Below are 26,653 nucleotides of genomic sequence, written 5' to 3'. Positions count from 1 at the left end.
CATGGTGCTGCGTGGGTTCATCAAGGTACATTCTGCGTGCCAGTAATCCCCAGGGGAGCCACAGCTCGATGAGATCCTACCTGCCTGCTCACTGCGCACGTAGGGACAGGCACTTGGTTGCTCCCAGCTCCCTGGTGAGACAGATTTCCCTCCTGTTCATCAGCTGGTGATGCAAACTTTCTGTATGCTATTTACCTGTCCAGCTCCTCCACAAACATGCACACACGTGTGTGCTCACACCTATGTAGCCCTAGCAGCACGCATGCTCAGCTGTGTGTGCGCAGCTAGTCCCCATGCAGAGCTGGCGCCTGCATGTTGGCAGTTCACTACCCCCCTTGAATCCCCCTCTTCTCTGAGCTATATGTGGCATTTCGAAGCTCTGACAATCTGCTCCAAATGTTTTCCATATTTGTTCAGCCTCCTTGATTCAAATACCAGGAACAACTCAGCCAGCACAAAGCGAAGCTTTGGGGGCAAAAAAACCCACACCCCCACCAGCTTGCACACACATACACGCACGTGAAAACCTAAAGTTCATCAGGATGGGAAAGGAGAAGGAGAAGAAGAAACGCCAGCACAGCACGTCCCTGAATAACCAGACCCAGACAGGGAAGGCACCCAAAGAGAAGAAAAGCACTGATTCGAGCAAGACGCAGGAGTCCGCGATGAAGAAGAAGCAGAAGAAAACCAAGGGGGATCCCAAAACTGGCCTGGAGGAGGAATCCCACACTTGTTGTGGCTGCCGTTTCCCACTGCTGTTTGCTTTGTTGCAGCTGGCATTAGGCATCTCTGTAACAGTGCTGGGCTTCCTTATGGCAGGCATCAGTTCTTCTCTGCTAGTCAGAGACACTCCATATTGGTCTGGGATAATTGTAAGCATAAAGTCTGTTTCTCCATAAAGTGCCTTTGCCAACATTAATGCAAGCTGCATGACGCTCCACTTTAGACTAACCAACTGCATGCACAACACCATTTGAGTTATGCTAACTATAAATATTCCTGGTATTAAATGTCTGGGTATACTTTCCCAAGGAAAATGCTCCTGCAGAATTACACAATCTTTCGTATTCTTCCCTGAAATACCAAACAGACCTTAAATAAAATACAGGGTTGCTGTTCGCTAGATGTATGTATTAGCTTGTGCTTTGCAGTGAACTCCTGCCTGGTGATGCTGAAAAAAAATATTGATTACTTATGCTGCCTTCCCTCTTTCCCCACCAAACCATAACAATCAGGTTTTAGAAGTGAGAGCATAACTCTATAACTCGCAACTTTTAGCCGGGTGCATTGATGATATGGAGAGGAGAGAAATTGCTGTCTTTTGAGCTTCCTTGCTGTGCTGAGGAACAGCCATGATTTAACCCCTTTCCTGCCCACCGCTCCCTGACTTCTCCCCCACTGGAGGGAGAGACTGCATGTGGCCGTTGGGAGGGGGACAGTTCTGGTGGATGGGTAATGTGGCAGGGAAAGGGAGCCCATCCCAGGGCCCGCTGGCAGCTCCTGCCAAGTCACGCGTAGTTTTGAGTGACATGCCAGCCTCACCGTACAGGATGGCGGTGATGGGGTAAAGGGCATGGTCCTCCCAGATGTAAATAGGAGGCATCGATGGTGGGGAAGGCCGCCTCTGCAGAGATGTGGGGAGGAGGTGTGAGGGTCTTGGTGCTGTGCGCAGTGTGGGCCTGCTTGGGGACGTGTGGTTTCCCTGTGGAGAGACAGGGTCAGTGATTATGAGCCTGGGACGTGCCATGGATGTAATTGAGTATGCAGGTTTTTTTCCCTAGGCAGCAGGCTTCAGGAAAATATATACTGACGTGTTAGCACTGTTTTGGAAGGTGTTAGACTAAGAACTCTCAGCAAATAAATTTGTGTTTAGGTATTTAAAGAAAAGATTTCTCGATGCTCTAAACAGCTATGGGAGCATCTCCCGTACATGTAATTCCTTGCCAGTCAGAGGATTGTCTGAACACCTGAACTGTTTGGGGTTTGCTATATTAACCATGCTGGGTGACCCTCCAAAGAGTGGAAAGAGCAGGACCTCAGCTCCCAGATGAAGAGCTCCTTTTACTCACGTCACCCTTTTTGTTTCTTTTCTGACTGAAGAGGTATCTAAGAGTTTAGCAGTGTTTCACAGGGTGAGAGCCTGCCCTTGCTGAGGAGGAGAACTTCCTCCTGAGATTTTTGCTGTTACAAGCCAGGAGAGAGTACGGATGATAAATAGCAGCATGTGACATTTTCAGTCCTCCTGTTTATTTGGGGATTCTGGAGGTCAGATTATTTCTTCTCCAGACAGCACTTGTAGCATCCCAGGTTTGAAATAACTTTTTCACTAGAAAAAGTTGACACAGAAAGACTGGAGAAAGAGTGAGCTGGACTGAACTAGTGTATGGCCAGGGATGTGAGAAAAGCCATGGAAGCATCCCCTGGCCCAAGTGAATGTCATCAGCATCCAAACAGCATCCAAGACATCTGCATATGCCTGATCTCCTTTGGGGAGGCCTGGAACCCCACCAAAGTCACTACTTTCTGAAGACCAAGGTCTAACCCCTCTCATTTTTAGCAACAGCCACCAGCAGTAGTGACATTTAGGTGCCCACATGAGGCAAAGCTCAGTCACTTTGAGAGTTCCCCCCTGGAAAACAGGCAAAACTCATCGTGTACTTTCCTGAGCTAATCCCCAACTCAAAGCAAAACAACTCTCAGTGTGGTGGTCACATTTTGCACTCACCAGCAAATCAGGATAACCCTTGAGTGATCACATCACCTGGGGCTGTGCTGGCTGTGGGGGTCAGGGCTTTATTTTGCTTCATGTTACAGGGTGGACCAGCTGTTGGGAAGACCAATGCACCCTGTGGGCTGCAAGTAGAGACCTGTGGGGAGGTGTTACTGTGCCTACGGTTTGAGTCAGATGGTGACTCTTACCTTGGGGATTGTGGTGCGATGTTGAGCCACTGGCACAGTCAAGTGCGGCTTGATTCCTCCCTGGCTCAAAATGGCTTTTGGTGCCCCCCTGCTTGCTCTTAGGGTGATGGCAAGGACTGTGTGCTTGGGGCTCGTGGCCAGGTAGGCTCCCGGGGAACCATACTCCTTTCCTGCACCCTCAGCTAAAAGCAGAAGGGAAAGAGGAGTCTGACGCCAACAGAGAGGGTGGTAAAAGGGAAGCCAGTGCTAGAAAGGAGACATTGAAGTGGTGGTGCAGCCCCAGAGCCTCCCAGCAAGAGAACACCTGTGGAACACTGGCCGTGACTGATGCACCACAGGAGTAATGCAAAGCATATGTCTGAGAGGCAAAATGCAGGAGGTACAATAAGATGCTGCATTTACTTAGTTCATATACTGTGATGTCTCCATGGAGGTACTTGGTGCCCACTAGGACATCAGACAGAGATGGCCAGGAGCTGCTGAGCTGGAGTTTCTGGGTGTGCAGGTCACAGGGTGCTGCTGGTGAGCTGTGGCGGGGAGTGTGCTGAGGACTGGCCTCCAGAGAGCTGTGGGAAACTGGTCCGTGAAGGAGGACCCTTGGCTAGGGCAACGTATGTGTGGCTGGACCTCCTATGGGCTGGCTCTTGGGTTACTGTGGGAGGCTGCATGAGGGCATATAGGTAGGGGATGGATGACCCACATGCTGCTCGAGAACAAACCTCATGACAGAAAGTGACTTCCTAAAAGTCATTTATTCATACAGAAATGAGCAACAGAACAGAAAGACGTGGTGTAAAATACCAGAGCATATTTGTTTTAGTAGCATCCCACTCAAGTGCTCTTTTTAAAGTACTTGATTAGTATTCAGAATCAAGAACTTAAAAAATCTATTATCGAGACCTTTTTAGCAACATTAGAGATAATGGGCAAAGCTCATTCCTAGTGTTACTCCTTTGGAATTACACCAGGGCTGGATTTGACCCCACAGTTGTTAATGCAGGATGACAGAAAAATGAAGGAAAATTGCTAATGTGTTAAATAGACCTTGACTGACTGAAAGATTTTTTTTTTCTTCTTTATTAGTGGTTTCTTGCTGAAAATCAAGTGCTTTAGTGCATTACCATGAATGAAAAGGAACTTATTTAGAGAAGCAGCTAGAGTAAAATGCTACCAAGAAAAACCATACAAGGCAGTCTGAATTAAACCAGTTCAAAACCTGACCACCTAGGTTTGTGAGGATAGCACAGGCCAGGCATTGAGTTCACCATCCTGTGGAATAAATGTGGCCAGCGATCCACTGACAGGGAGCAGAGGAGCCCCCTGATACTGAAGGGGTCCCCCCGGAGGGTTGCTGGCACTGGCCCTTCCCTCCTGCAGCTCCTGCAGAAGGAAACAATACAGCTTACATTGCATCAGAAGCATTTCACCGTGAAACCCAGCTAAAACCTACTAGTTTGAAGTGCATTTCAGATGAAATCCGTGGGGCATTAGTCAGAAACCAAAGGAAAGGTTTATGGACAGAAACCATGGAGCCTATGTGATTTACCACTTCTGCTTCAGCTTCAGCAACCTATTCCCTGTAAAATACCCCTGCCGCATTGCTCACAACAGGCAAATAAATGCAATTAAAACCAGTGAGGGTGGCATTTGTTTCACCTACCTATAGCCATTTACAGTCCAGGTCAGAAGCAGTTGCTCAGCTCCTCTGTGAGACCTGTCCTGAGCAGCTGAAACTGTGGGCTGGACCACCCTGACAGTCTCTTCCTTTTTGCTGTTTTGACAGAGCTTGAACAAACTCTTCACAAATCCAACCAGGAGTGCAGGGCTTTTTTTTTTTTTTTTTTTCCCTGTGTCTTGCCATCAACTGGCTGCTTAGCTTTGGGCAAGTTACTTAACCTTGCTAAGATTTTGTTATTTCCCCTGTAAAGTGGGGTTAATAATGGCTATCCATCACCCCTTGCTTTCAGATCCTTGGATGAAAAGTCTTGCAGAAGCAGTAGATATTAATGGTATCCTTTTCATTCTTTTTCGTTAGCTTGTGGCCTTTTGACACCCAGAAGAAGAAAAGATGTCTTTCTCCTTGAAAAATCTGCTCTTAGATTATTTCCACTGTGATCAAAAGGAGAGAGTGTCAGAGTTTTTGCAGGCAAGCTCTCTTTCAGCCCCATTTTGCAGACTCAGGCAGTTAAGAAAGTTACAGAAATGCTCATCAGAAATGATTATGCAGGGTGTTTATTATTTCTGTCAGAAAGTTATTTTAAATCCATATATATGTATAGATGTACATAAAATTGCAATTTTTAAAACCATTTTTTAAAAAATTTGTTTCTCAAGCAGCTTAAGGCAGCAACCATAGCTCCAGCTGTCATTTATTTTATTTCAAAAATGTCTCAAAGGATCTGCCACGGGCTGAGCCCCCAGCTCTGATGCTTCTCCCTGCTCAGGCCCTTCAGGGGCACATTTCCCCAGGTGTTTCCCCAGGCCAGAGGGTCCCTGAACTTGACTCAAGGGATAACCCTGACTTGTTGCTTTTTGGCATTAGCATTCAAGCATTGGCATCTCTGCCCTGGTGGAGTGAGGCTGATGCAGCGCTTTGTGGTACAAAAGGCAGGCAGACTTCTAACTGAAAAAGCAATTTAATTATTCTTCCTGGAGTCAGAAATGTTTATGTCTCTAAGTTTTTATACTTTTTTTTAAAAGAACCTTTAAAAAAAATTAAGCCAAAACCTTCATCAAAAGAAACAAATTCTTTGCTTTGAACATCTCACAGACAAGGATAGGTGAGACAAATGAAGATTCCACAATGGCTGGAAAACCCAGCTGTGAAGGACAGTTTGCAGGAGACAAGGGGTGAGAGAGAGTGCTTTGCATTGCAGCAATAGGGAATGGTGCCTATGCTTAGTACAACATGGGTAGCAAACAGCCAGGACTATCTCTCAACGCTGTGTATTCCTATTAGATGTTGGTAATTGAGACGTTTCTTTAATTGATGTACTTCTGCATGAAAGCCTGACTCAGATGGTGGGTCCTGCTGCTGACTCAACACGTGATTGTGGGCTGGTAAATCTGAGTGCCAAAAGCAATAGCTCTGCCTGTTAACAGGCAGTGCTGACCCAGCCTCTGCCTCTTTAGCTTGTCAAGGTTTGTGTCATTTTGGGGATAGAAGGACAGGAAGGCAGTGTGGCAAGCTTCCTCCACCCAGTACCCTCTGGCTTGTACAGCTCTTGGCAAAGTTGCTAGCTCCCAGGGAAGCAGCAAAGGCCCCTAAAATTAAGCTGAACTTTTGAAATGGAAGAAGATGGCAACAGGAAGAGGCCAGGGGTTGGGATTTTAGTTCAAAAAATGGGTACAATGATGGTGATGTGTATAACCGATAAGGAGAACCTTTGAGAATGCTGTTGTGAGACGGATGCTGAAAAGATGAAGAACTGCATGCAAGCATCTGGGAAAAAAGGATGGTATCATACTATAAAGCTATATAAATTAGAAATTGGGGTTAAATGTGTCCTGATGATTAGTTGGGGTTGGTTAGACCTGTGCCCCTTTGGAACAGAAGGGATTTGCTGTACCTGTAGCTATTCCTATAAAGAAGATGGTTTCCCTGTCTCAGTGTAACAAAACAATTCAAGGGCCGCATTGCCTCTGGCAATTTCCGCCCAGATGAGGCTCTGTAGATGTTTCCACCTAAGAGACTTTCTGCAGATGGTCTCTCACATGATCAAATGAGGCAAACCTGTATAGGTAAACCCTTGTCAGCCTCCTTGCCTTTCTCTTTCAGGATTCTCCCACCTGATGGATGTAACATTTTTCCACGAAGCTCTGGGTGCACAGTGGTGGCCCTGCCAAGCATCAGACAACCACTTTATGCATGAGGCAACCTTTTAATCTCCCTAGAGAGGGTCAATACTTGGAAAGCATCCCCAGCTAGAGCAAGAGGCAACCGATCCCCTTCCATATTGATATGGGGAATGATTGACTATTTAAATAAAAGAACCTTGAGATGTGTTCTCTTTTAAAGCCTGAAGGGAGAGAGACACTTTCTTGTTAGCATTGGCCCCTTGTTGTTTTTTTCTGTTGTTGCTTTTTACACCTTTTCCTGCAGCAATTTTGGAGGTGGCTTTTAGTCAGGCTTTACCTCCTATACAGCCTTGCCAGGTTTTTTACTTGTTATTAGGGAAACCAATATCGATTTTTAATAAAAGGTGACATTTAAAACCTGGTGCCATCAAAGCAGCTAATGGAAATTATAGTCATACAGGCATCTGGTTTTTATACAAGCTAGGTTTAATTAGCCATGGGCAAACATCAGAAGGTTTGAGGGAGGACTGCTTCAAGAAGAGCCTCCAAGTTTAGGTATTTAATGGAACCTTCTCCAAAGTATGTGAAACTCTGGATGGTAGGCAACAAGGTACACTGCATGAAATATGCTGTGGTGAGATTTCCAGTGCTTATTTATAGCCATATATGTATGTAGCACCAGAGCTGTATTCTCCAGAGCCCACTGCCATTACATCTCATCATTTCCTAAGAGTAACTACTCATTGATGCCTGATTAACCAAAAACCATACTTTTATTTTGATCAGGTGGAAAACTTTGATGGGAAAAAGTGTTGAAATGTTCTGAAAGAATGGTTGAGAGAATAGCTGCACACCAGAAGTCTCTGTGATACCTGGTCAAGTGCTGATCTAATCCTGGACACCTCTGTGGTTTAGCCCCCTGGTCAAACTACAGCCTCAAGGGGAAGGAGGGAGGAAATCAGAGTTCCTGGCTGGCTTATGTTTGTGCAAAAAGCCTAGGTAAGATTTGGAGAGAGAGATTGTTCAAACAGGTTTCCTCAGCCTAAGTAACCTTATGACAGTAGAGATGATTGCTTTCAATAGTCATGGACACTTCTCAAACCGTGAGTCATGTTCACGTAGCACTCTTAGACATGCTACACTTCTCATGTTGCAAATCACTGCTGGCTCTGGGACCTTTTAATGCTTTTTGTTGTTGTTTCCTCATGTGTTTGATTGCCCAGCACTATATTTCTGACTTAACAGCAGCAATGGACTGCTACTGCAGCTGCCGGCTTTGTAAGTGATGGTACCCTTGGCAGTACTTTGCCAAGGGAATTAAATTTAACCATAGCACAAGTGACCATTTTCACTGCTGATCAACTGACCTAGACAGCAAAGATTGTTACAGAAAAATATGGTTTCATTTGATTATGAATGTTCTTGCAGGGTTTTGATTACTTTGCAGAATTTAAAAGAAGGTTGTGTATCTGTCAGAGTGTGTTAGTGCATGGTTTGAAGGGACCTGTAGTAAAAACATCATTATTTTATTCTGTAGGTGGGGCAGGGATGGTCAGTTATCATGGGATCTTATGGCTGTTAAGAGAATGATTTCCTAGATGATGATGGGCTTTGCCTGCAACCACAATGTACATACTTACTATTATTATTATTACAGCTATTATTTCTGGAAGTAATTTATATGCAACTAGACTGTCCTTAAATCTAACAAAAAATCTGTAAGAGGAAAAACCATTAAGGTGCAATATCTCTGTGTGGCAGACTGGCTTCTTTTACATGTGGTTGTGAGACCTAGGCTGACCAAGGGCTGATGAAAGCTAGCAGTGAAAGCTGCCTGTAGCACTTGCTTTCATTGCCATTTCCTCAAACCTCATAAAGTAAATGAACATCAGTGTTGCTGTCTGCAACAGCCTGTACAGATGTCTGGCATCAGACATGATCCTGGTTCATAATGGCAAAGCCAACGGGAACATTTTATTTCTTGCATCAAAGTCTCTGTCCAGTGGGATTGTTAAATTGTGGATAACATGGCTTCTCCAAACATACGGAGGGGAGCTAAGCCTTGCCATATCTGATAAGGAGGGTGAGCCATCAAGCCAAGTATCACCTCTAAGGGCAAGTCAGAAACTTCAGAGATAGTTACAAGACAAAATTTCTTTACCCTTGTCCCTACAAACAGAAAGATCCATAGTGTCTTGAAGTGAGAAACTATGAAATAACTTGTCCTAATTCTGTTAATAGCAGTTTTTTCCCTGAAGTTTGAGCATTTACATTCTTATTAAAAAGAAAGAGTCCACCTGTGGGTCTCAGCAATGCTGTGTGGCATTGCACTGCCTATATTTGAGAGTTACTGTCCTCCAACATGTTCGCTTTCTGTCCCTAAAGGGGAGGTTCTTGCTACAAGACCCCATATAAAGAACAGATGAGTTATTCTATGTCTTTGTGACTGTTTGCAGCATTTGTCTTGTGATGTGATGTAGACCCAAGATGCTTCTTTGAACCAGGTTTTTGTCTCCTTCCTTCATTTCTTGGTGGATGTTTCTAACTCTCCCGCTTTACCAATCTCATGTGCCAGGGTTTCCAAGACACTCTGGGTAGTAAGTGCTTTGCTGGAGAAATATAGCAACACTGGGGCTAAAATTGTAGCAGTAACAAAGGAAAAACCAGTTTCACAAATAAACAAGGGAGAGATGCAGACAGACTAGAACAATCTGTGGTTTCGAAATCTGTCAGGATGAAGCAGACCACATTAATGTGTCAGTGTGCAAAGATAATGAACACAAATCACAACAAAAATTTGTGCCCTACATGTTCATATTTCCCCCAATTACATACATTGCATAACCATCTTCATCACTACCATGTGGTGTGCTTGTGCCTCTCATACACCTTGTGCTTAGTCCTTGCAGGACCAGGCGTGAGTGAACTGCAGGGAGGTGGGGATGGGAGAGTGGCTCCCTTGCCCCGAGCCTCGTGGTCCTCACTGGGTGGCAATGCCTGTGGTCTTTGTTGAAACACCCTTCTGCATCGCCACCTATGTTTGTTCCTGGTGGAGATGATGAGTGTGTTTTTCTCACCTGTGACACTTTGAAGAGCATAATAAGTTTAGCCAGAGGGACAGGGTTGGCTGGTGCAGGAGAATGCCAGCACTGTGTTGTGCAGTGTGTCAGCCTACCATGCTTTGGTAGCAGCTGGAGCCCTTTGGCATAGTAAGATCGGCTAAAACAAAGCTGGTGGTGAGGTATTTTGGGTATGCAAAGCTTGAGATCAATTTTCTTCTTTACTGCTTAAGTTCTGGTTTTAAGATGATTGAGCTATGTAAAGGCATGCTCCTTGCAAGTGCTGAATGTGTGCTGCAGTACGATTGCAGTCTCACTCTTGAACCATCTATTTTGCAGCAGCATCTGAGACTCCAGGCTGTGAGAAACAGTTGTGCTAGCTAGTGTGCACGTACAGGGAGAGTTGGCTTGCCAAAGTCCTGAAGAGCCAAGGACTGCATGCTAGATCTCTGTGGGTGCAGGGATCCTAACAGGCAAATCAACTGAGACCCACTTCCAAATGTAGTTGGGATCAGGTCCCGTTCCTGTTGAAATCTATAGGATCTTAATTCAGTTCTCATGACAACAGGCTCTAGCCCTTTTTTGGGGTGGGGGCAACCCAGAAAGTGTCTACTCCTATTTTGATTGAGGTTTAAAAACCCTAATTCATAAGTCACTTTTCAGCCCTGAGATGTTCCCACCCAATGGGAACACCTACTGCTTCTCGCTAAAAGGAAACAGTACTGAAACTTTTCTACAGCATAAACTTTTCACGTTTTTCAGCCAGCTCTAGTAAACAGCTGTTTTCCCTGTATTGTGAACTGGGGGATTTCTCAGGGTATGCCTTAACCAAAATTAAATCTGTACCCTTCCTAAATATATCTGTATCACATTTGGGTCTTTTTCTAGACAGTACTTTTCTAAATTTAAATTCTTTCCTTGGATAACCTTTCACGTCATTATCTATTCAGCAAAGGGTGTGTTAGTCCGTCTGGAAAATTTTGAAATAGGATCTTGAAATAAACTTGAGTTGAAATTTACTCAGCATAGAAATGCATAGTTCTAGATTGCCGGATAACACTTACAAGAGCTGATCTAATTAACTGCTGTTCTGCAGCTCTTATAGAATCTATTTTATTTGTATAACAAATGCATATCAATTGACGGCAAGCAAGTGGTAAACCAAGTTGAATTGCGTTTTACGTTGTGTGCTTAGTCAATAAGGCATAGGAAATGTATGCTTCACACTGGGATATTGCAGTGGCTATTGAAGCACCAGGCTGCAGGATTAGCTAATGCTACTTAGCAATCAGCATCAACTGCATCCATAATGTGCCTGCTGTAATGCAGCTGTCTTAGTCACTTAGTGGGTCCTTAACAAATATTTACCAGAAGATTTTTATAGTTATTCTATTACACTTCATAGGTATAATTCAAAACTGATCTATTAATAATGTATAAAATAGAAGCATAAAGCTGTTTTCTCTATAAATCTGCACTTCGGTTTGCTCCAATGAGTGAATTTATCTTTAAAGAACAGAAATGTAAAACATGTATGGGTCATAATTCTCACCAACATTATTTTTTACTGTCACTTACAAAAATACACATCTCTGGTTAAAAAAAAAAAAAAAAAAAAAAAAAGTTGGTATATTGTTAAAAAGAAATACTTAAGTGTTCTGAAATATCCTGGCCAAGACTTGCCGGAATCTAGACCCAGTGTAATCTTTTATAAATACCTGTCTACAAATGTGCCTCTTCAAGGATCCCTGAGTATATTATTTAAATCCCAAAGGAACTTTAGAAAGTGTGTGCAGGAATGGAAATACTTTTAAATGATAGTCTTTTGTATGGGAAGCTTTCTGAAGAGGAAGGCCTGATCCTGCCACACTGAAAGTTAGCAGGGTTTTTGCTGTATGAGGCACTTGATGGTAGAGAGAAAATTCCATCATTGATATCTGACTCTGCCCTCAGAAATGAATGCAGCTGTGTTGGCTTTCCGTGGGAAAACAGGAATGGAAGTGGGAGAGTGGGCACAGTCCCATGATGTCTCATGGAAGTAACCTGGAGGCAAATCTGGCCCTTGGTTTACTCAAGTGTAAATGTCCACTACTGTAGCTCAAGCAAAGCAAATTTGATTTATTGTTCAGAACAAAACCCTTCAGCACCAGATCCTGAAAGTACTCAGGTCTAGCTTTGATGTGAGTAGCCCTGTTGATTTCACATGAATTTGGTGATGTAACATTAAGCAAGTGTATTTAAGCATTTTTTTTTTAGTTCTCGCTGCAGGTTTTTTCCTTCAGCCACTGCTGCCGCTGGGGGAGTTTATAATTTGGATACTACTAAAGATATGATCTCCTTAAGATTTAAGTTTTATGGGCATGTTAATTGAATTAAAAGATTAATATACAGTGTAAGGGACCAAAGACAGGTGACTAATCCTGAGAAATAAAACATGGTTGAGTCACATAGAAGCACTATTGGGCAAAAAAACCCCAGCACTGAAGGACCTTTGACAAGAAAGCTTGTTTTTCCCCCAACAATCCTGTCAGCTATGGCTGTCAACAGTAAAAAGAAGAAAACAAATAAATTGGAGGCCGTAAGTCATAGGACCAGAATATAAATACATATGACATGGAAAGGAGTAAATAATACTGACACTTTCTTTAGAAATGTTCTCAGGCAATACTTCCTGTTCATGTCCTACTGAAATGACATGAAATAAAACTTTATGGGAAGAAGTGTTAATCATACAGGTTCTTGAGGGACATGACTATCTGTGTGTTGAGAGGCCCTTCCTTTACTGGGCCGCTGTCTAGTGCCTTACACCAGCAATGCAAATATAAAGAAAAGTTTGGTATTTTAGGCATCAGATCATAAAAGAAATGTGTTTAACCTTTGCTGTCTAAAAGGAGAGTTATGCATTTTTCACTGCAGGTCAAGCAGTACCCTATGGAGCTGGAAATCTGGATGTGAACAGCACTGCCAGAACACGCAGGGAGCAGGCAAGAACAGGGCTGTGAAGGAGCCCCACACTCCTGCAGGCATCTCCATGGGACTACAAGTCCCACCCCTGAGCAAAGGCAACTCACACCTGGGTCTGGCCTGAATGGGCCAATCCCACTGCTCTGGGAAAGCAGAAAGCCTCAAATTAATGACAAGTCTTCAAGACCCCCAAAGTAAAATGAAGGGGGAAAAAAATATAGATTCTTGCTGTAGTCAGTGAGAATATAATAGCTGTCATTTATAATCAGGATGCTCCTAGCAGGGGACCAAGGCTTGCTCCCAGCCCCATGTGAAGACAAGCCTTAGCACCTTTGAAAGTACATTGGCTGATCTCAGCTAAGGTCCCCACTAAGGCTCATCACACCTGGACCTTTTTAAAAAGATGTATATAACGTGGCATTTAGAAATGCATGCATGCCATTGACTCACCTGTTTTTCCAAAGCAACCCAAACACGCATGGATTCCTCCAAGCATAGCTCCAGCTGCCAACAATGCCCTGTCCCTCTGTGGGCACAGTGAGGATTCCTGCCATTCCCTGATCCAGCCCTGGCAGCCCCACGGAAAGGTGTCGACTCTAGGAAAGGTTGAAAGCCTCTGCTATAAACTGTGCTGCTTCTTATACAGCGACAGCTATGGTTACTGATTTACAACCTGCACTGGTGACATAAAAGCCCTGTCAGCACCCAGTGGTACATAGGATGGTGCTCTTTGGTCTTGCAAGCCCAACTTCATAAGCCTTCTGCTCCTTTTTGATAGTTAGTTACATGGACAAAAACTAGAAACACATCCTAGAGGCTATTGTTGGGATGTGTCTTTGTAGGTGTGCTTCAAAAAGTCCTGCTGAGTAAGTTTTTTTTGCCTTGGTTTCTGTAAAGTGAAGGTTAAAGTTCTTTCCTCCTCACAAGTGCATCCACACATGCGAGGCTCTTACATGCATGGCTGCAGCCCCTGCTTAGATGACTTCACTTACACACCGCTCCTTGAGTTACAAGCCTGCTAACATAGAAAGGTGTTTTCACTTGAAAAAAAATTATTTTTGTCCTTTTTTTTTTTTAGCTTTGACACATTTTATGACTCTTTCCTTGCAGGTCTGTGTGGTGTCCTTAGTGGGATTTGTTATGCTTTGTATTTCTTACCAACCTGATGAGAAGACGTGTGTGCAGTTCACAGTAAAGGTACCTTGAACTTTTTTAAATTTCTTTTTCTTCTCATGTTGTTAAATATAATCGGAAAAGTTGATACTGGGGATATTTTTAAGACCACATGAAAAGAAGTGAAAATGCACCTGAAATGCAAGAATGGTTTTCTGGTATTTTCTAGGCAGCTAAGGAAGAAATGGTAGCCTATAAAGGAGAAACTCTAATGACAAATATTTCAAATCAGAACAAGATACTGTTTTATTAGCCATGTTTTAAGAATATCAAAGAGATTCAGATCAACAAAGCTGGAATAATTTGGGAAGTGTTTAGTGAAAGATTGAGGGTTACTGATTAAGTAGAGATATTCATAGAGAACTGCATAAGAAGTAGGGTGGCATAAAATGGGTCCACTTAAATCAAGTTTTAATTTTTAATGTGATCTAAGAAGCATCTCAGCATTTTCCCAGCAGTTTTGCTCCTTACCATGAAATAAGAAACTGCATGGGCACAGACAAATTAAAAAGAGTGGCTGGAAATATCTACCTGCCTGCCTTCATGGTTGGGGAGAGAGAGGCGGTACCTGAGCACCAGCAGCCGTGTCTCAGCACACGGTGCCTTCTGTCAGGGTCAGGCATTAGCAAACATGGGAAAGTGTTAGCAAACTGTGGGGACAAACATTGTTCCACAAAGCAAATTCCCATCTGAGCATTGCAAGAGAGGCACAGAAACTGTGCATCATGCTCTGCCTCAGTCCCCAAAACTGTGCTTTGTTGACACTGGTAAGCGACTAAAAAATAAAAGCTGAGAATGCTTCTTCCAGATGGGGCATTTTAAAAACCATTTTTCTGGGCTGTTTTTCCTTATTATTGTAATTTTCAGGGCTCTTAATATTTTGCAGACATATAATAACCAAGAAAAATACCAATGCAAGCAACACAGTGATTATTAACTGAGAAAGGTAGAAGGAAATCTAATGCAAGAAGCGGCTTTTCAAAACCTGGCATTCTTCCTTCCTTAGAAATTAGACCCTGGTGTGTCTTTTGTGTCTCTCTCAAGCTACTCCCATACTTAGATAAAGAAAGGGAGAAGAAGAACAATCATTTCTGCTCTCTGATTGCCTTCACATTCTCACCCCATCACCTTTAGGCTGGCAAGTAAGCACCTTACAGCTGCCCAGGGACCTGCTGGGCTGAGCAAGAGCTGCCACGCCAGGCTTTTTATTGCTTGCCCCACAGAATTAAATTCAACTTGGCATCCAAGCAGGGAGTCATCCCTCATGGTGGGAGCAGCATGTTGGGCTGGGCAGCTCAGATGTCTTTGCCACCCACTCTGGCAGTGAGGAACGTGAGCCATCGCTCCCACAAGAAAACAAATGTTTTTAAAGTGCTCCCCAGGCAATGTAAAATGGGTTATTCCTCATTACCTGGCAGAATTAGAACTAAAGTCTCCATTGAAAGACTTCTGGTTCAGTTAATAATCCATGGACTGCTGCCTACCCAAAATTCACCCTCCTCCCCAAGATCCACCTTCCCAGTGTTTCCTATTGCGGCATGCCATAAAACTTGATCATTCCCAGGCTGTTCACCTCTCCTGTCCCACATCCTGCCTGGGAGCAATTATCCCACAGTGCCTCCCCTTGTCATTGCCTCTCCGGATGAATGGCTTCTGGTTACAGGGCATGTACCTATTTTAAACAAGTAGGTAGCTAGGAGTCTCCTCCAGGGCTTTGATCACACAGGACTCATCTAAATTTCCAGTATCACTTCTCAGATATTCAAATATCAGTTAAAGGCTGTCTCTGAACAAAAAAACTAACATTAGCTATTTGGTGACAAGGCTGAGGATGCAAAATTACAATCATGAGACAAAGCCAAGAAATCTGGGTTGTTCTCTCCTCCTCTGGGGCCTGATGCTTGGTTCAGTGCCTGGGTTGGGTTCAGCCCTATGTGCCCCAACTGTTCTCCCAGGGACTTACCCACAGCCCAGGCCCTGCCCTCATGTTGGTGGCTGGTGCCTTCTGAGGCTCCCAAGCATCATCCTACAAGAAAATCTTGGCCAGGCTTCCCTGGAGAGTAGTAAGCACTCTGGGATCCTTTGCTTAGCCCAAGGGTCACTTTGGGAGGAGAACCGCACACACACAGGCCTGGGGGATTTTAGTTAATCCCCAAGGTGACGCTATGACCACTGTGAGTGACTTCCTCAGGGTGGGAAATGGGAGGAGACCTGTGCAGTCCTCTGCCTTCCTCCCTCTCGACATCTGCTTCTTTCATTTCACATTTTCAAGAGCCCTGGATCCTGCTGAAAAAGGAGGTGTTAGAACTGCTTTCAGCAGAAATTCCTTCCTGAGACTACCACAGGTATTCGCAGCACCCTGTGTGTCTGTGAGAAAGGGAGACCACCACCCAAAGGGAGGGTGGCTTTGACCTTCAGGGGGACAATGGCAAATCCCAGGTGGAATTTCTGCTCTTGCCCCATCTCTGCATCTGCAGAAAGTACACTCTGCAGTATGTCAAAGCAGTGTGCCCAGCTGTTACGTGTGTATTTAAAAGTGGAGATCCTCTTGCCTTGTCAAAAAAAAACCCCAACACATAGGAAAATCTTGAGATCTCATGTGGACTTTCTGGGCTATCTGCTAATATTTGACATATCACTCACTGTCATCCTCATAACGGCATGTCCTACGGTAGTGTGACACCCTCTACTCCTACCCACCCAGCCCCAGCAGCCCACACTGTGACACACCGCGGTTCCTGTTCCCTACACGGGCTTATGCCTGAGTCACCACCACCTTCAAAAGGGGTCCCCTGGAGCCATGTCTGCAAACCCTTCTACTCATTTCATCTCTGATAACTATAAGGAGACTTTTCCATGAGGAACTTGATCCATCTCAGGTTATTTATTTTCTCTTTGGCATGGAGCAAAACTATTGCCAGTAAACATTGCTAAAATGTTTCTTCCTCATATGAGGAACTCAAAGGAGGATGAGCTGCCGTGTTCTGACCTCGTCATATGCTGTTTCTCCCCACTTCCCTTTTCTCCTTCTATTTAAACAGCAATTGCAGTGCCTATCTCTCTGAGGCTATTAAAAAACAGTTTTCCAGAGGCAAGTTCTGGTTCCTGGGCAGAACTCACTACACAGTCGTATTTGTGATGTTGAAGTTGCCTCCACGTCTGGCATGTGATTAATCTGCTGATGGGATTTCAGCACTCACTGTCTTGTGCTCCCTCACAGGCAGTATTTGCATTTGCCTCACCTTTGATATTTGGAAATGTGTTCATTGCAGATTCCTCTGCAAACACCTTGTGAGAATAATAAGCTATTTGGAAATTGCCCTATGTCCCCACGCATCTCTGTTCACCTCTGAGGAGCTGTAAGAGCTGCCTGTGTATTCGGATTCTGAGACTTCCTTCCCTGTAGGTATACAACAGGCAAACTCTTGCTTGCTGTATTTGGAGTGTAGCTTTGGCTGTGGATTTCATGCTATTTTGTCCTGACTTTGGATAGAAGTTGGCAGCTAAATAAAATACCTGCCAAGGGAGAATCAGGCACATCGTGTAGTCTTGGCTTAATAGCTCATTTATTAGGGAGGCCTGATTCTCTCTTCTGCTGGTCTGAATTCTGGGACTGTCAGCCAGTCCACTAGGACTTCTATATCACAGAAAAATTTTCGTCCCTCAGAGAAGAGGAACGGTCACCAATGTTTGTCCATTTGCCACTTTCCCCATCAAACACATTTGCACCATCTTTTAAAGTAATGCCATCAGCTTATGAATTACCACATCTTCGGAGAGGGTCCATTGGTCAGTAGCGCTCTGGTTTCTGTGCGCTTTATATAAGGAGGTGTTCCCATTTTCCAACTTCACCTTTCCTGTGGACCTTTACCTTGAAAGCTGCAGGGGTAAAGTAATTGCACTTAATAAGATACACCCTCATTTTGAAGCTGCCCTTGGTTTAAGGCTGCAGGGGAAGTCATTAAATTTAATAGTAGCCAAGTCTTGGAAACAAAGATCTTGCTGTAAGAATTCGGTGATATGGGGAAGAAAAAGTATATAGTGCTTTAAGATCTTCAATAAGCCCAAATATTTATTTTTTTCAAGCTGGCAACTGAATGGGAAGATTGATCCGCACTGTAGATATAAGACAAATACACCAGGAGTGTGAATTTTATCAAGACATACATACTTGGAGTTTCAAGGTCATAAATAATGCTTTCATATTGATACTTTGCTTGCAGTACTGAGGTTAAGAGAGAGAGAGAAGCTGCTGTTTAAAATAACAGATTCCCATCCATGCCATGTGTCTGACAGATAAGACGCCAAGAAAAATAAATGTTTTTACAGTGCTGAACAGAAGCAAAAATGCTATTTTGGCTAAACACAGAATATGATTTTAATATAAATTCACACATATTTTGTATGCAGCACAGCAACTGCCAGTTCCAGCTATCAAAATCAAGGGAGGTCCTTATGCTTTGGTATCCAAAGGTCTCAGGTGCAACCTGGAGTGACAAAGGCTCTGAGTTGCTGCCAGTTTCCATGCGTTTGTGGGGGTGGACTCTGCATAGCTACCCTTGATAAAAACCACCCTATTTTAAAGCTGCCACTGGTGTAAGGAGTAGTGGGGTGACAAGCAGATCCTTGTCCTTCTCATGCCATAGCACTGGGAAATGAAAGGCACTTGTTGCTTTTTCACACCTTTGAAAGACTTCTCCTGCATGTTTATGGGACAAATTTTGGAAGGAGATTGAGCATAACACGTACTTTCTCGTGGAGATTTGCATTCCTGCTCCACAGTAGGACCTGGGAAACAAGCAGGCTGGCTGCATTCAAAGGGCCGCAAGCGGGAGATCAGCCACCTCACTGCCTGATTTGCAAGTATAAATCAGATTTGTTTGGGCATGCAAACTAAGAATCAGGAATAACACATGAGCGAAGTTTCAAAAACACCTACTTCTCAGCACAGCCTGGGATAAGATGTCAGCCGAAGCCTCAGTCTGCTCATCTTTGCTTCAAGACAACCACACTAATTTATCTCAGCTGATGACCATAAGTTTAACCAATGCAGGTACAACAGTAGAGGAAGATGCTTCCTCCCTCTCTATAAAGCTTCTGACTGTAGAGAGACACAGATTTCTTGGTGCTCTCATCAGGTCTCAAAATTGCAAGGCAATGCTCACATAAAATATGCAAGGCAAAATTGCTAGTTCTTGAGATGACCTGCTGAACTTTGCATCACCAGGGAGTTATAGCTCTCTTGCAATCTTTAAAGCACACAATGTCCAGATAGTACATTGAATGCGTGTGAAGTACATGTGCATGCATTTGTTCTGTGTTCCTCACTGTCTGTGTAGCTGGAAAAAGAGTGTTTTTTCTTTTTTTTTTTTCTTCCTGCCTTTCAGCTGATGTATTTTCTCCTGAGCGCCCTGGGTCTGGTTGCCTGTGTTTTGGCAGTGGCTTTTTCTGCACACCATTATTTACAGATGACAAAATTTACCTGCGATACCATCCTTGAGTCCTGCCAGTGCAAACTGGACACTGCAGATCCCCTCAGTAGGACCTTCGTCTACCAGGATGCAGCTGACTGTGACAGCCTCACCAGCATGCTCAACCTGTACTTACTCCTGCAGATGGTTCTCAATCTGATCACAGCCCTGGTGTGTCTATCAGCATGCTTTGTGATGTGGAAACACAGATACCAGGTCTTCTATGTGGGTGTTTGGTTCTACCCTTTAACTGCTACTGAAGGCCAGCGACAGAAAGTATAGGGTCTGGGCTGGCAGAGGGTTGTTGTCAGGGAATGGAAAAAATCAGTGCTGCCACCATAGACACCATGGATGAATGAGTGTTTATAAGGTTTTTGACAAGGAAAAACATTCACACAGTTTTAATGAATATATTTTTCAACCATTTTAAAAGCATTTCATGTGGCTGCTCTTGCAAAAGGTCTCTTGTGAGATTATGTAGAGGTCACAAAGTCCTAAAGATGCAGCTGTACAAATACGCACCAAAGAAGATCTTTAATAGCCATAGACGAAAGGAGAGCTTAAAAAAATAATTGGGAACTCATCTGCAGGGCTACAGCCATTAAGAAATAGGGTCTGTTTCCATTGCTGGTAGATATCTGTTCTTGCCTTCAGAGAAGCTATATCAGTTTCTACCAGATAAGGATCTGGTCCAAACTGCTTAATTATAATTATGCTGATCATGCTTAGGGAATATATTGTCTCTTGGATGCTCTGGGTATAATCCCTGCTAACCCGATGGGGATTTACCATACAGAAAAATAATAAGCAAGGTCAAGACCTCTTCAAATGCAGGTTGAGACCAACAGCAAAGTGAACATATTGATGACTGCCATATAAAATATACATAAGACTTTTCAGAGTGACTAATGATATAGGTTACCTAATCCAATTGCTCATAAACAACAATATGAGTGGGTTGACTAATGGTGATTTGGTGGGCCCTGCTTGAGACCCCAGACAGATTTCTGAAGTATGAGTGCTTGGCACTTTGTGAGAAGAGATCAATTTAAGAAACCTTGAGTTGCACTTCTAAAGCGGAAGATCCTAAATCACTAGTCATGTTGAAAATTATGTTGATATTGCTGTAATTGCAGACTCCCAAACCTGGCGGCTAGCCAGTTCCACCAATTATACTCTAAGCACAAAAGGCCAAATGCATTTTTGGTGTAACTCCTCTGAAGACAATCAGTCTTATACACCAGCAGTGGAGTTGGGCCAACAGCCCTGAAAGATATATCCCTGCAACAATGAATGTTTTTAAAATGGGGTGGAGGGAGGGAAGCAAGAAGAGACTGCCAGTCTCCCAAAGACATCGTTTATAATGATGAGGGCAAAAGAATAATGATTTCTTAACAAGCAGCATAGAATAACAAACTGCTTTCAAACAGTGCTTTTTCACCCTGAAAGTGTAGCCCTAGAAGTGCTTTACATCATACATATTAACATTATACCAAGAGAAGTATGTTGGTTTGCCCCTTGAACTGTCATTTCCACTTGCACAGCATGGACTTCTAAATGCAGGAGCAATTCTGAATTGGCAGCATTTTGCACTGCCTGCCAATACAGATGGGTGCAAGGGCAAGGCAGCTGGTGCTCACACCCTGCCATGCCTAGGGATTTCCTGATCCCAGCCAGAGCGAGGGTGTCTCTGGGGTGGGGTGGAGCAATCACATGCCAGAAAAAGTGTGCCATAATCATTAGCAAGGAGGAAGCAAATAAAATTTCTGTAAGGCTTCAAAGAAGCAAAACCTTTCTGTTTCTGCAGCAAAAATAGCCACCAGGAAGTCAAAAACCCGGTCTGGCAAAAAGCTAATTATCTAAGTAGGTCTACTCCTACCCAAAAACTGTCTTCCATATGGTGATCACACATCAACCCAGGGCTCACCCTGGCATACCTCTGGGGTCAGAAGATCACAGCATAGTTAAGTCTCCTGTGGTCCACCTAGAGCACTGCTTGGTATACATGCTCGAGTTTTTGTCATGGAAGGTTCTTCTAGAGTAGACGTAGTATCACCAAGGTGCTCTCTGTCAAGCTGCAGAGTACTTCAGAAAATGAACGTTTTTGCGACCAGCTTCCAAATGGCCTTTTTTATGCACCTAAAAATAACAGTCACTAGTAATCATGGCTGCAGGGCTCATTTGCAAGGATGTCCATTTGCTTGTTTGCTTGGTTTGCTTGTCTACTTGTCGCCACACATCCAAAGTCCTAAGTCTGGCTCCCAGGTGTGCTCAGAGCAAGCTGAGACAGCAGTGGAGTGTGTGGGCAGGTTGGCAAAGTAAGACCTGGCTGCCAGCATCGGCGGGGCCGTCTGTGCAGTGATGGGAACCAGCCCGTGTCCCCTGAATCTGGCCGAGCATGCTGCAAGCAGCGCCCGTGGACCTCTGCCAGGGCCAGCCTACTGTATGAGATGGATCCATAGGGGTGCCTTTCACCTGCTGCTTGTACTCAGATGTTGTTTGTCCCCCATCCCTCAAGTGACTCCAGCTGTGATCCCTGTGGAAACATAGGGCAGAGGATATACCTTCTTCCCACATACACAACACTTGCTCTGCCTGCTCCTCCCTCCAGCCAAAAATGTGGGCTCTCCTCTCCACAAAGAAGATAACAAGAAGCAGGAAAGGCATCAAAGGGAGATGAAGGGGTGACAGCTGAGCTTTGGGGCTCCTCCTGCTCTCGCCACCAGGTGCTGTGCCTCAATGGCTGATGAAGCAAGAGGAAGGCTCCGCTGGCAGAGCAGGGCATGCTTCCCACCCTGCCCTTTCCAAAGTGTCCTTGTTGTTCAGAAGATAACTTGATCTGTGCTGCGTGCAGGCTGGCAGCAGCAAGCTGTTGTGGGAGACGGCTGGCCGGCCCCGGCCAAGCGGCATTTTCACCAGAGCCAGGCTTTTGTCTCCTTAATCTTTTGACCTCAGTCTCACCCACATGTTTTCACTCCCTGTCTCCCATCACCTCCCAAGTGCTGGGCTCCTGGAGGCCAGCCCCTGTTAGATGTGGTTGGGCTTGTGTTGCCTGGCCTCTGCCTACTCACCCCCGAGCTTAAATTTGCTCTAGAGCACGGAAGACGCAATGGTGATGATCACAGAGTCACTGCAAATGCCTTCAGTGCGGTGATGGGGAAGAGAAGAGAGATCTGGATAAGAGATCCTGCTCCGCTTAGCAAGCTGTGCACCTCCATAACAGCGCACTCTACGGCTTGCCACCATCACTCAAGTTCAAGTTCAGTTCAGTAATCAGCACATTGCGGCTTAACCCTTTGCTCTGGAAGAAAGCAATATTCATTATATATTCTGTTGGTGTTTTAAGGCTTAATGGATAACTATGGGGCATTTTGATCTAGTAAAGACTAACTTCTGTATTTTCTCTTCATGTATCTCAAGAGCATGAAATCAAAACAGGAGAGATGGGGAAACGGACATGGTAGCGTTTGGAACCATTTTCCCCCTGGGTATGGTTTTACAACATATATTTTCCTTGGATCAAGAACTTTGGAAAGTACTAATTAATGGATTTTCACCTACCACAGCATATTCAGACAGCTCGCAGCTTTTTCCTGGTGTCAGAGTCCACACGGACTGCACCAGGAGAAAGACAGGGACTAAAAAAACCCAGAAAGGACAGAGGTGTTGAAGAAAAAAACATTTTTTGTTAAGTCCTGGAAATTTATTCTCTGGGTGAATTCTGCAGAAAGGGGTAGGATTAAACCACTATGGACACACAGAATTTGTGAAGGGCTTGATGTAATTTACTCTCACAAACCCAGGTGTGATTCTCATTTGCACTCTGGCAACTTTACACTGTTTTCCCAGTGTAAAGGGGTTGTAAAGACGGCATCAATCATTTTTGCACCTACTTTATGGCCATTTTACACTACTAAAAGGGCCCTTTGTGTAAATGAGAACTCAAGCTCTGGAGAATTTAATAGAGAGGAGATCCTTTCTATAGACTGTGCTAGACTCTCTAATAGGGTCTATTACTGGGATATAACTCTCCTCTGGATTTTATATCTTGGCTTAAAGATCATTAGTCTCGATTAAATTCAGTTCTGCAAAACTTTCCCAAAGGCCATAACACCCCCATTCCCCCCCCCAACCCCCAACCCCGTGACATGCCTCCTCCTCCACCCCAAGCACATGCAGGCAGTGATGGTGTTGCATGGAAAACTGCTTGTTTTTTGAAAGGAGAAGCTGCAGCTACCACTCTCCTCTGGCTCTGAGGCATTTTGATGTTGTGCTATGCAAATACCAGAGCGACAATAATGGCAACAAAAAGGGAACCGAGATCCGATGCCTTACACAGAGCCAAAATGTCACATTCACAACCCCACCAAGCACTGAGGTGACACCCACTCCTGACAGGGGGCTGTACTTTGCACCCCTCTCCCTCCCTGGCTGCTGCTGGAAGCACAGGGGCTGGTGGGCAAAGGGTAAGCACTGCCAGGTCCCAGCCCCACACCAGGGCTGCCACCAGCCTACTCCTCCTGCCACTGCCTTCACGTGACGGCCATCTGCGCCTTGCTGGCCCAGCCAGCTCTGTGTGGGCACCACTTGGAGACTTGCCTGAAAAACAGCTCTGCGCAAGAGCACTGGAAACTGTAATCAACTCACAGGACTATTTTTTTTTTTCTTCCTTTTTTTTCATGCTACCAGCCAGTGCAATATTTGGTTTGAGGGCCTTTCGAAACAGAAAGCATGTTGCTAGCGTGTGAGAGAAGCCACAGTTCAGGTCCTCTATATTTAGAAAGCCAGAATGTCATACCTCCCCTTGAAATTTTCATAGTCCACTGCACCCCACCCACCCACACACGTACACATGCTTTCGTCTGGAAAATGTTTGTCAGTCTTAGCAAAGGGTGTTGGCTTAGGGGGATTCAAGGGAGGTGTAGAGGAACAACAGCAGCGCAGTCCCGAGCGCGAAGCTCGAAGCCTCCTTAAGGCACAGGACGGCATGGCAGGCAGTGGGGACACACTGTTCTGGCTAGGCTCAGGTGACCGAAATCAAGGATCTCTCCCATTGTCGGCCTGTAACTTAAATCCCAAGGCAGGGCCAAGTTTTTCTGAGACTTATGGAAGCCCTCTGGTGTGTCATGTCAGGCACCGCTGTACCCCCAGCCGACAACATCTTCCTAAGCTCAGTTTTAGGTGGCCACTCACAGACTGTAGCACCTGTAGCAAGCGCTCCAAGAAGATGCATTTTGGTGCTAGCTCATCTCAGGTCTCTGCTGTCAGGTCTCTCCTAGGGGGGAGGCTGCTGACTCCTGTAATCACTTATCAGTAGTATTTGTCCTCTGCTAAATTGGCTCTGTAGTCAAATATTATAAATGATGATTGCGTCTATGAGGACATTTTTCTTTTGGTTTCAGTACCTGATTTCGATGCCTTTGTCCAAGCAAACAGTTGGAAGACTCACCTGAACTTCAAACTTGCTGGAGAGGGGATGGAGATTTCTTTTTTCTTTTTTTTTTAAAAAAGATATATTTCATTTGTTACCATAATGCTTTCCCACTCCACAAAGCCATCTTCTCATTAGAGTGTAGCCATTAAGGCCCTCTTACAGTGACTGACTACAGAGAGAATGTGGAGCTGGGACCCACCAAAGCTCACAAATTATTCCCTGCTTCACCTGGGTGCACCCAGGTATTCCTGCCTGGCTCAGGTGTCTGAGAGCCAGCTGCCAAATGCAAGCAGGAGACCAGCATGAGCTGGGAGAATAATCTGCAGAGGGTGATTTGAATACCTGCCTCTCCTTCAGTTGGGTGTATTATGAATGACAAGTGCTGGGCGGACCTCAAATTATGGGAGATATAGACAGTGACACCGATTAAGGCAGCCCTTGGCATTAAGAACCCTGATTGTCCTGGAAACAAGATACTTGAGCAAGGCAGGTTTTTAATCCCATTTCACTCTCTGTGGTCATGTAAAGAGAACCCTGTTTTTAAATGGCCTAAAGCTGAGTGAAGAGGGGTTTCTTCTTACTTCAGTGTGGGTTTTCTCTTTCATCAAAACTAGGATGAGAGTCAGCCTTTGTCTGATCTGTCCTCCATTGGGCTGGATGGAAGCATCACTGCTGGAGCTGGAGCTGTGCACATGCAGGCGTGTGGAAGCCACCCTCATGTCTTTTTTGGGACATTTTCTTCCAGCCCCACAGCTGCCAATGCTGGGACAGGGAGGTCAGGGGCAGCCAGTGGCCCAGATCTGTAATGTGCCTGAGTGAACCAAGCCCTGCAGCTATCCCCATTTATACTGACTACTGGTCAACTACAGGGATTTGGTGCGGTAGTTGGGGATCAGTTGCAATGAAAATAATAGAAAACAGACATTTACACTTTCCCTTCCACCTTGCAAATCCAAGCAGGTGAGCAGCACGCACATGAAGGGAGCCAAGGGGACTTGATGGAAAGCAAAAGCCTCCCTTCCCATTTCACTGCCCAAGCCTGCCAACACGCTGAGAAACTGAAACAGTAAGGAAAATAAACCACTACAAATCAGGCACTCTAAATGTTTTAGGTTTTCATGATCCAAGGTGTTGTTAGGTCAGGAACGTGAAAAAGAGTATATTTATATGGGCTCCTCCCTGCTGGTCTGAATCTCCCTAACACCAGAGCGCTGCATCAGATGGGGACCCAGCCAGCCAGGCTTTTTGCTGATAGATTTTGCTGTCGCCACAGGAGTTAAATTTTGTAACCTAACTGGACTAGGGGGTGGGGAAGGGCAGTTCATGGGCTGTACTCATATATCCATAAATATTCTGTTAAGGCTACTGTTCCCAGATTCAACATTTTTTTCTTGCATACAAAAGGAAATGCTAGGATCTTGGCTTGCAAAAGCCTGTGCTTCTGAATTAACAGGAGTTGCATCTCTACTTTATTTCTAATAGAACTTTTCTCACTCATTCCACCCAGGTTTCAGTGTTTCTCTTGCTTCTCCATTTTCCAAAGTGGTGGGACTTTTCCTTGCACATCCTCCACCAGCCCTGAAAAAGTCACCAGGTCTGCAGGCTGCATGCAAACCTACCCTGCTTAGCCAGGGCAGGGGAAGCACAATTTGCAAACTGGCTTGAGAGACTTCTCCTGAGTTCTCCTCCAAACATTTCAGTCACTGATTATGCTATTGTTTGTAGCAAATTGTCAAAAAATAACAGAGCTAGTGCTTGAAAATCACACAGGCTAATTGCCCGATAATAGGTGACAAGTGGATTTCATTAACCAAAGTGGCATGTGTGGCTATTGC

At 44.6% G+C, this 26,653-nt stretch overlaps 1 protein-coding gene across 1 annotated transcript; it reads left to right on the top strand.

The window, feature by feature from the left end:
• The first annotated feature begins 444 nt into the window (after positions 1-444).
• SSPN (sarcospan) lies at positions 445-26,320 on the top strand. Its single transcript, XM_074871353.1, has 3 exons — positions 445-872; positions 13,851-13,937; positions 19,301-26,320. The coding sequence occupies exons 1-3, from the start codon at positions 543-545 to the stop codon at positions 19,664-19,666; spliced, it is 783 nt and encodes a 260-aa protein (XP_074727454.1). The 5' UTR covers positions 445-542; the 3' UTR covers positions 19,667-26,320.
• The last annotated feature ends 333 nt before the right edge of the window (positions 26,321-26,653 follow it).

The sequence above is a fragment of the Strix uralensis genome, chromosome 5 (assembly GCF_047716275.1).
Source record: "Strix uralensis isolate ZFMK-TIS-50842 chromosome 5, bStrUra1, whole genome shotgun sequence".
Taxonomy (NCBI): domain Eukaryota; kingdom Metazoa; phylum Chordata; class Aves; order Strigiformes; family Strigidae; genus Strix; species Strix uralensis.
Note: the sequence above shows the minus strand (reverse complement) of the source record. Positions and strands in the feature narration are given on the sequence as shown.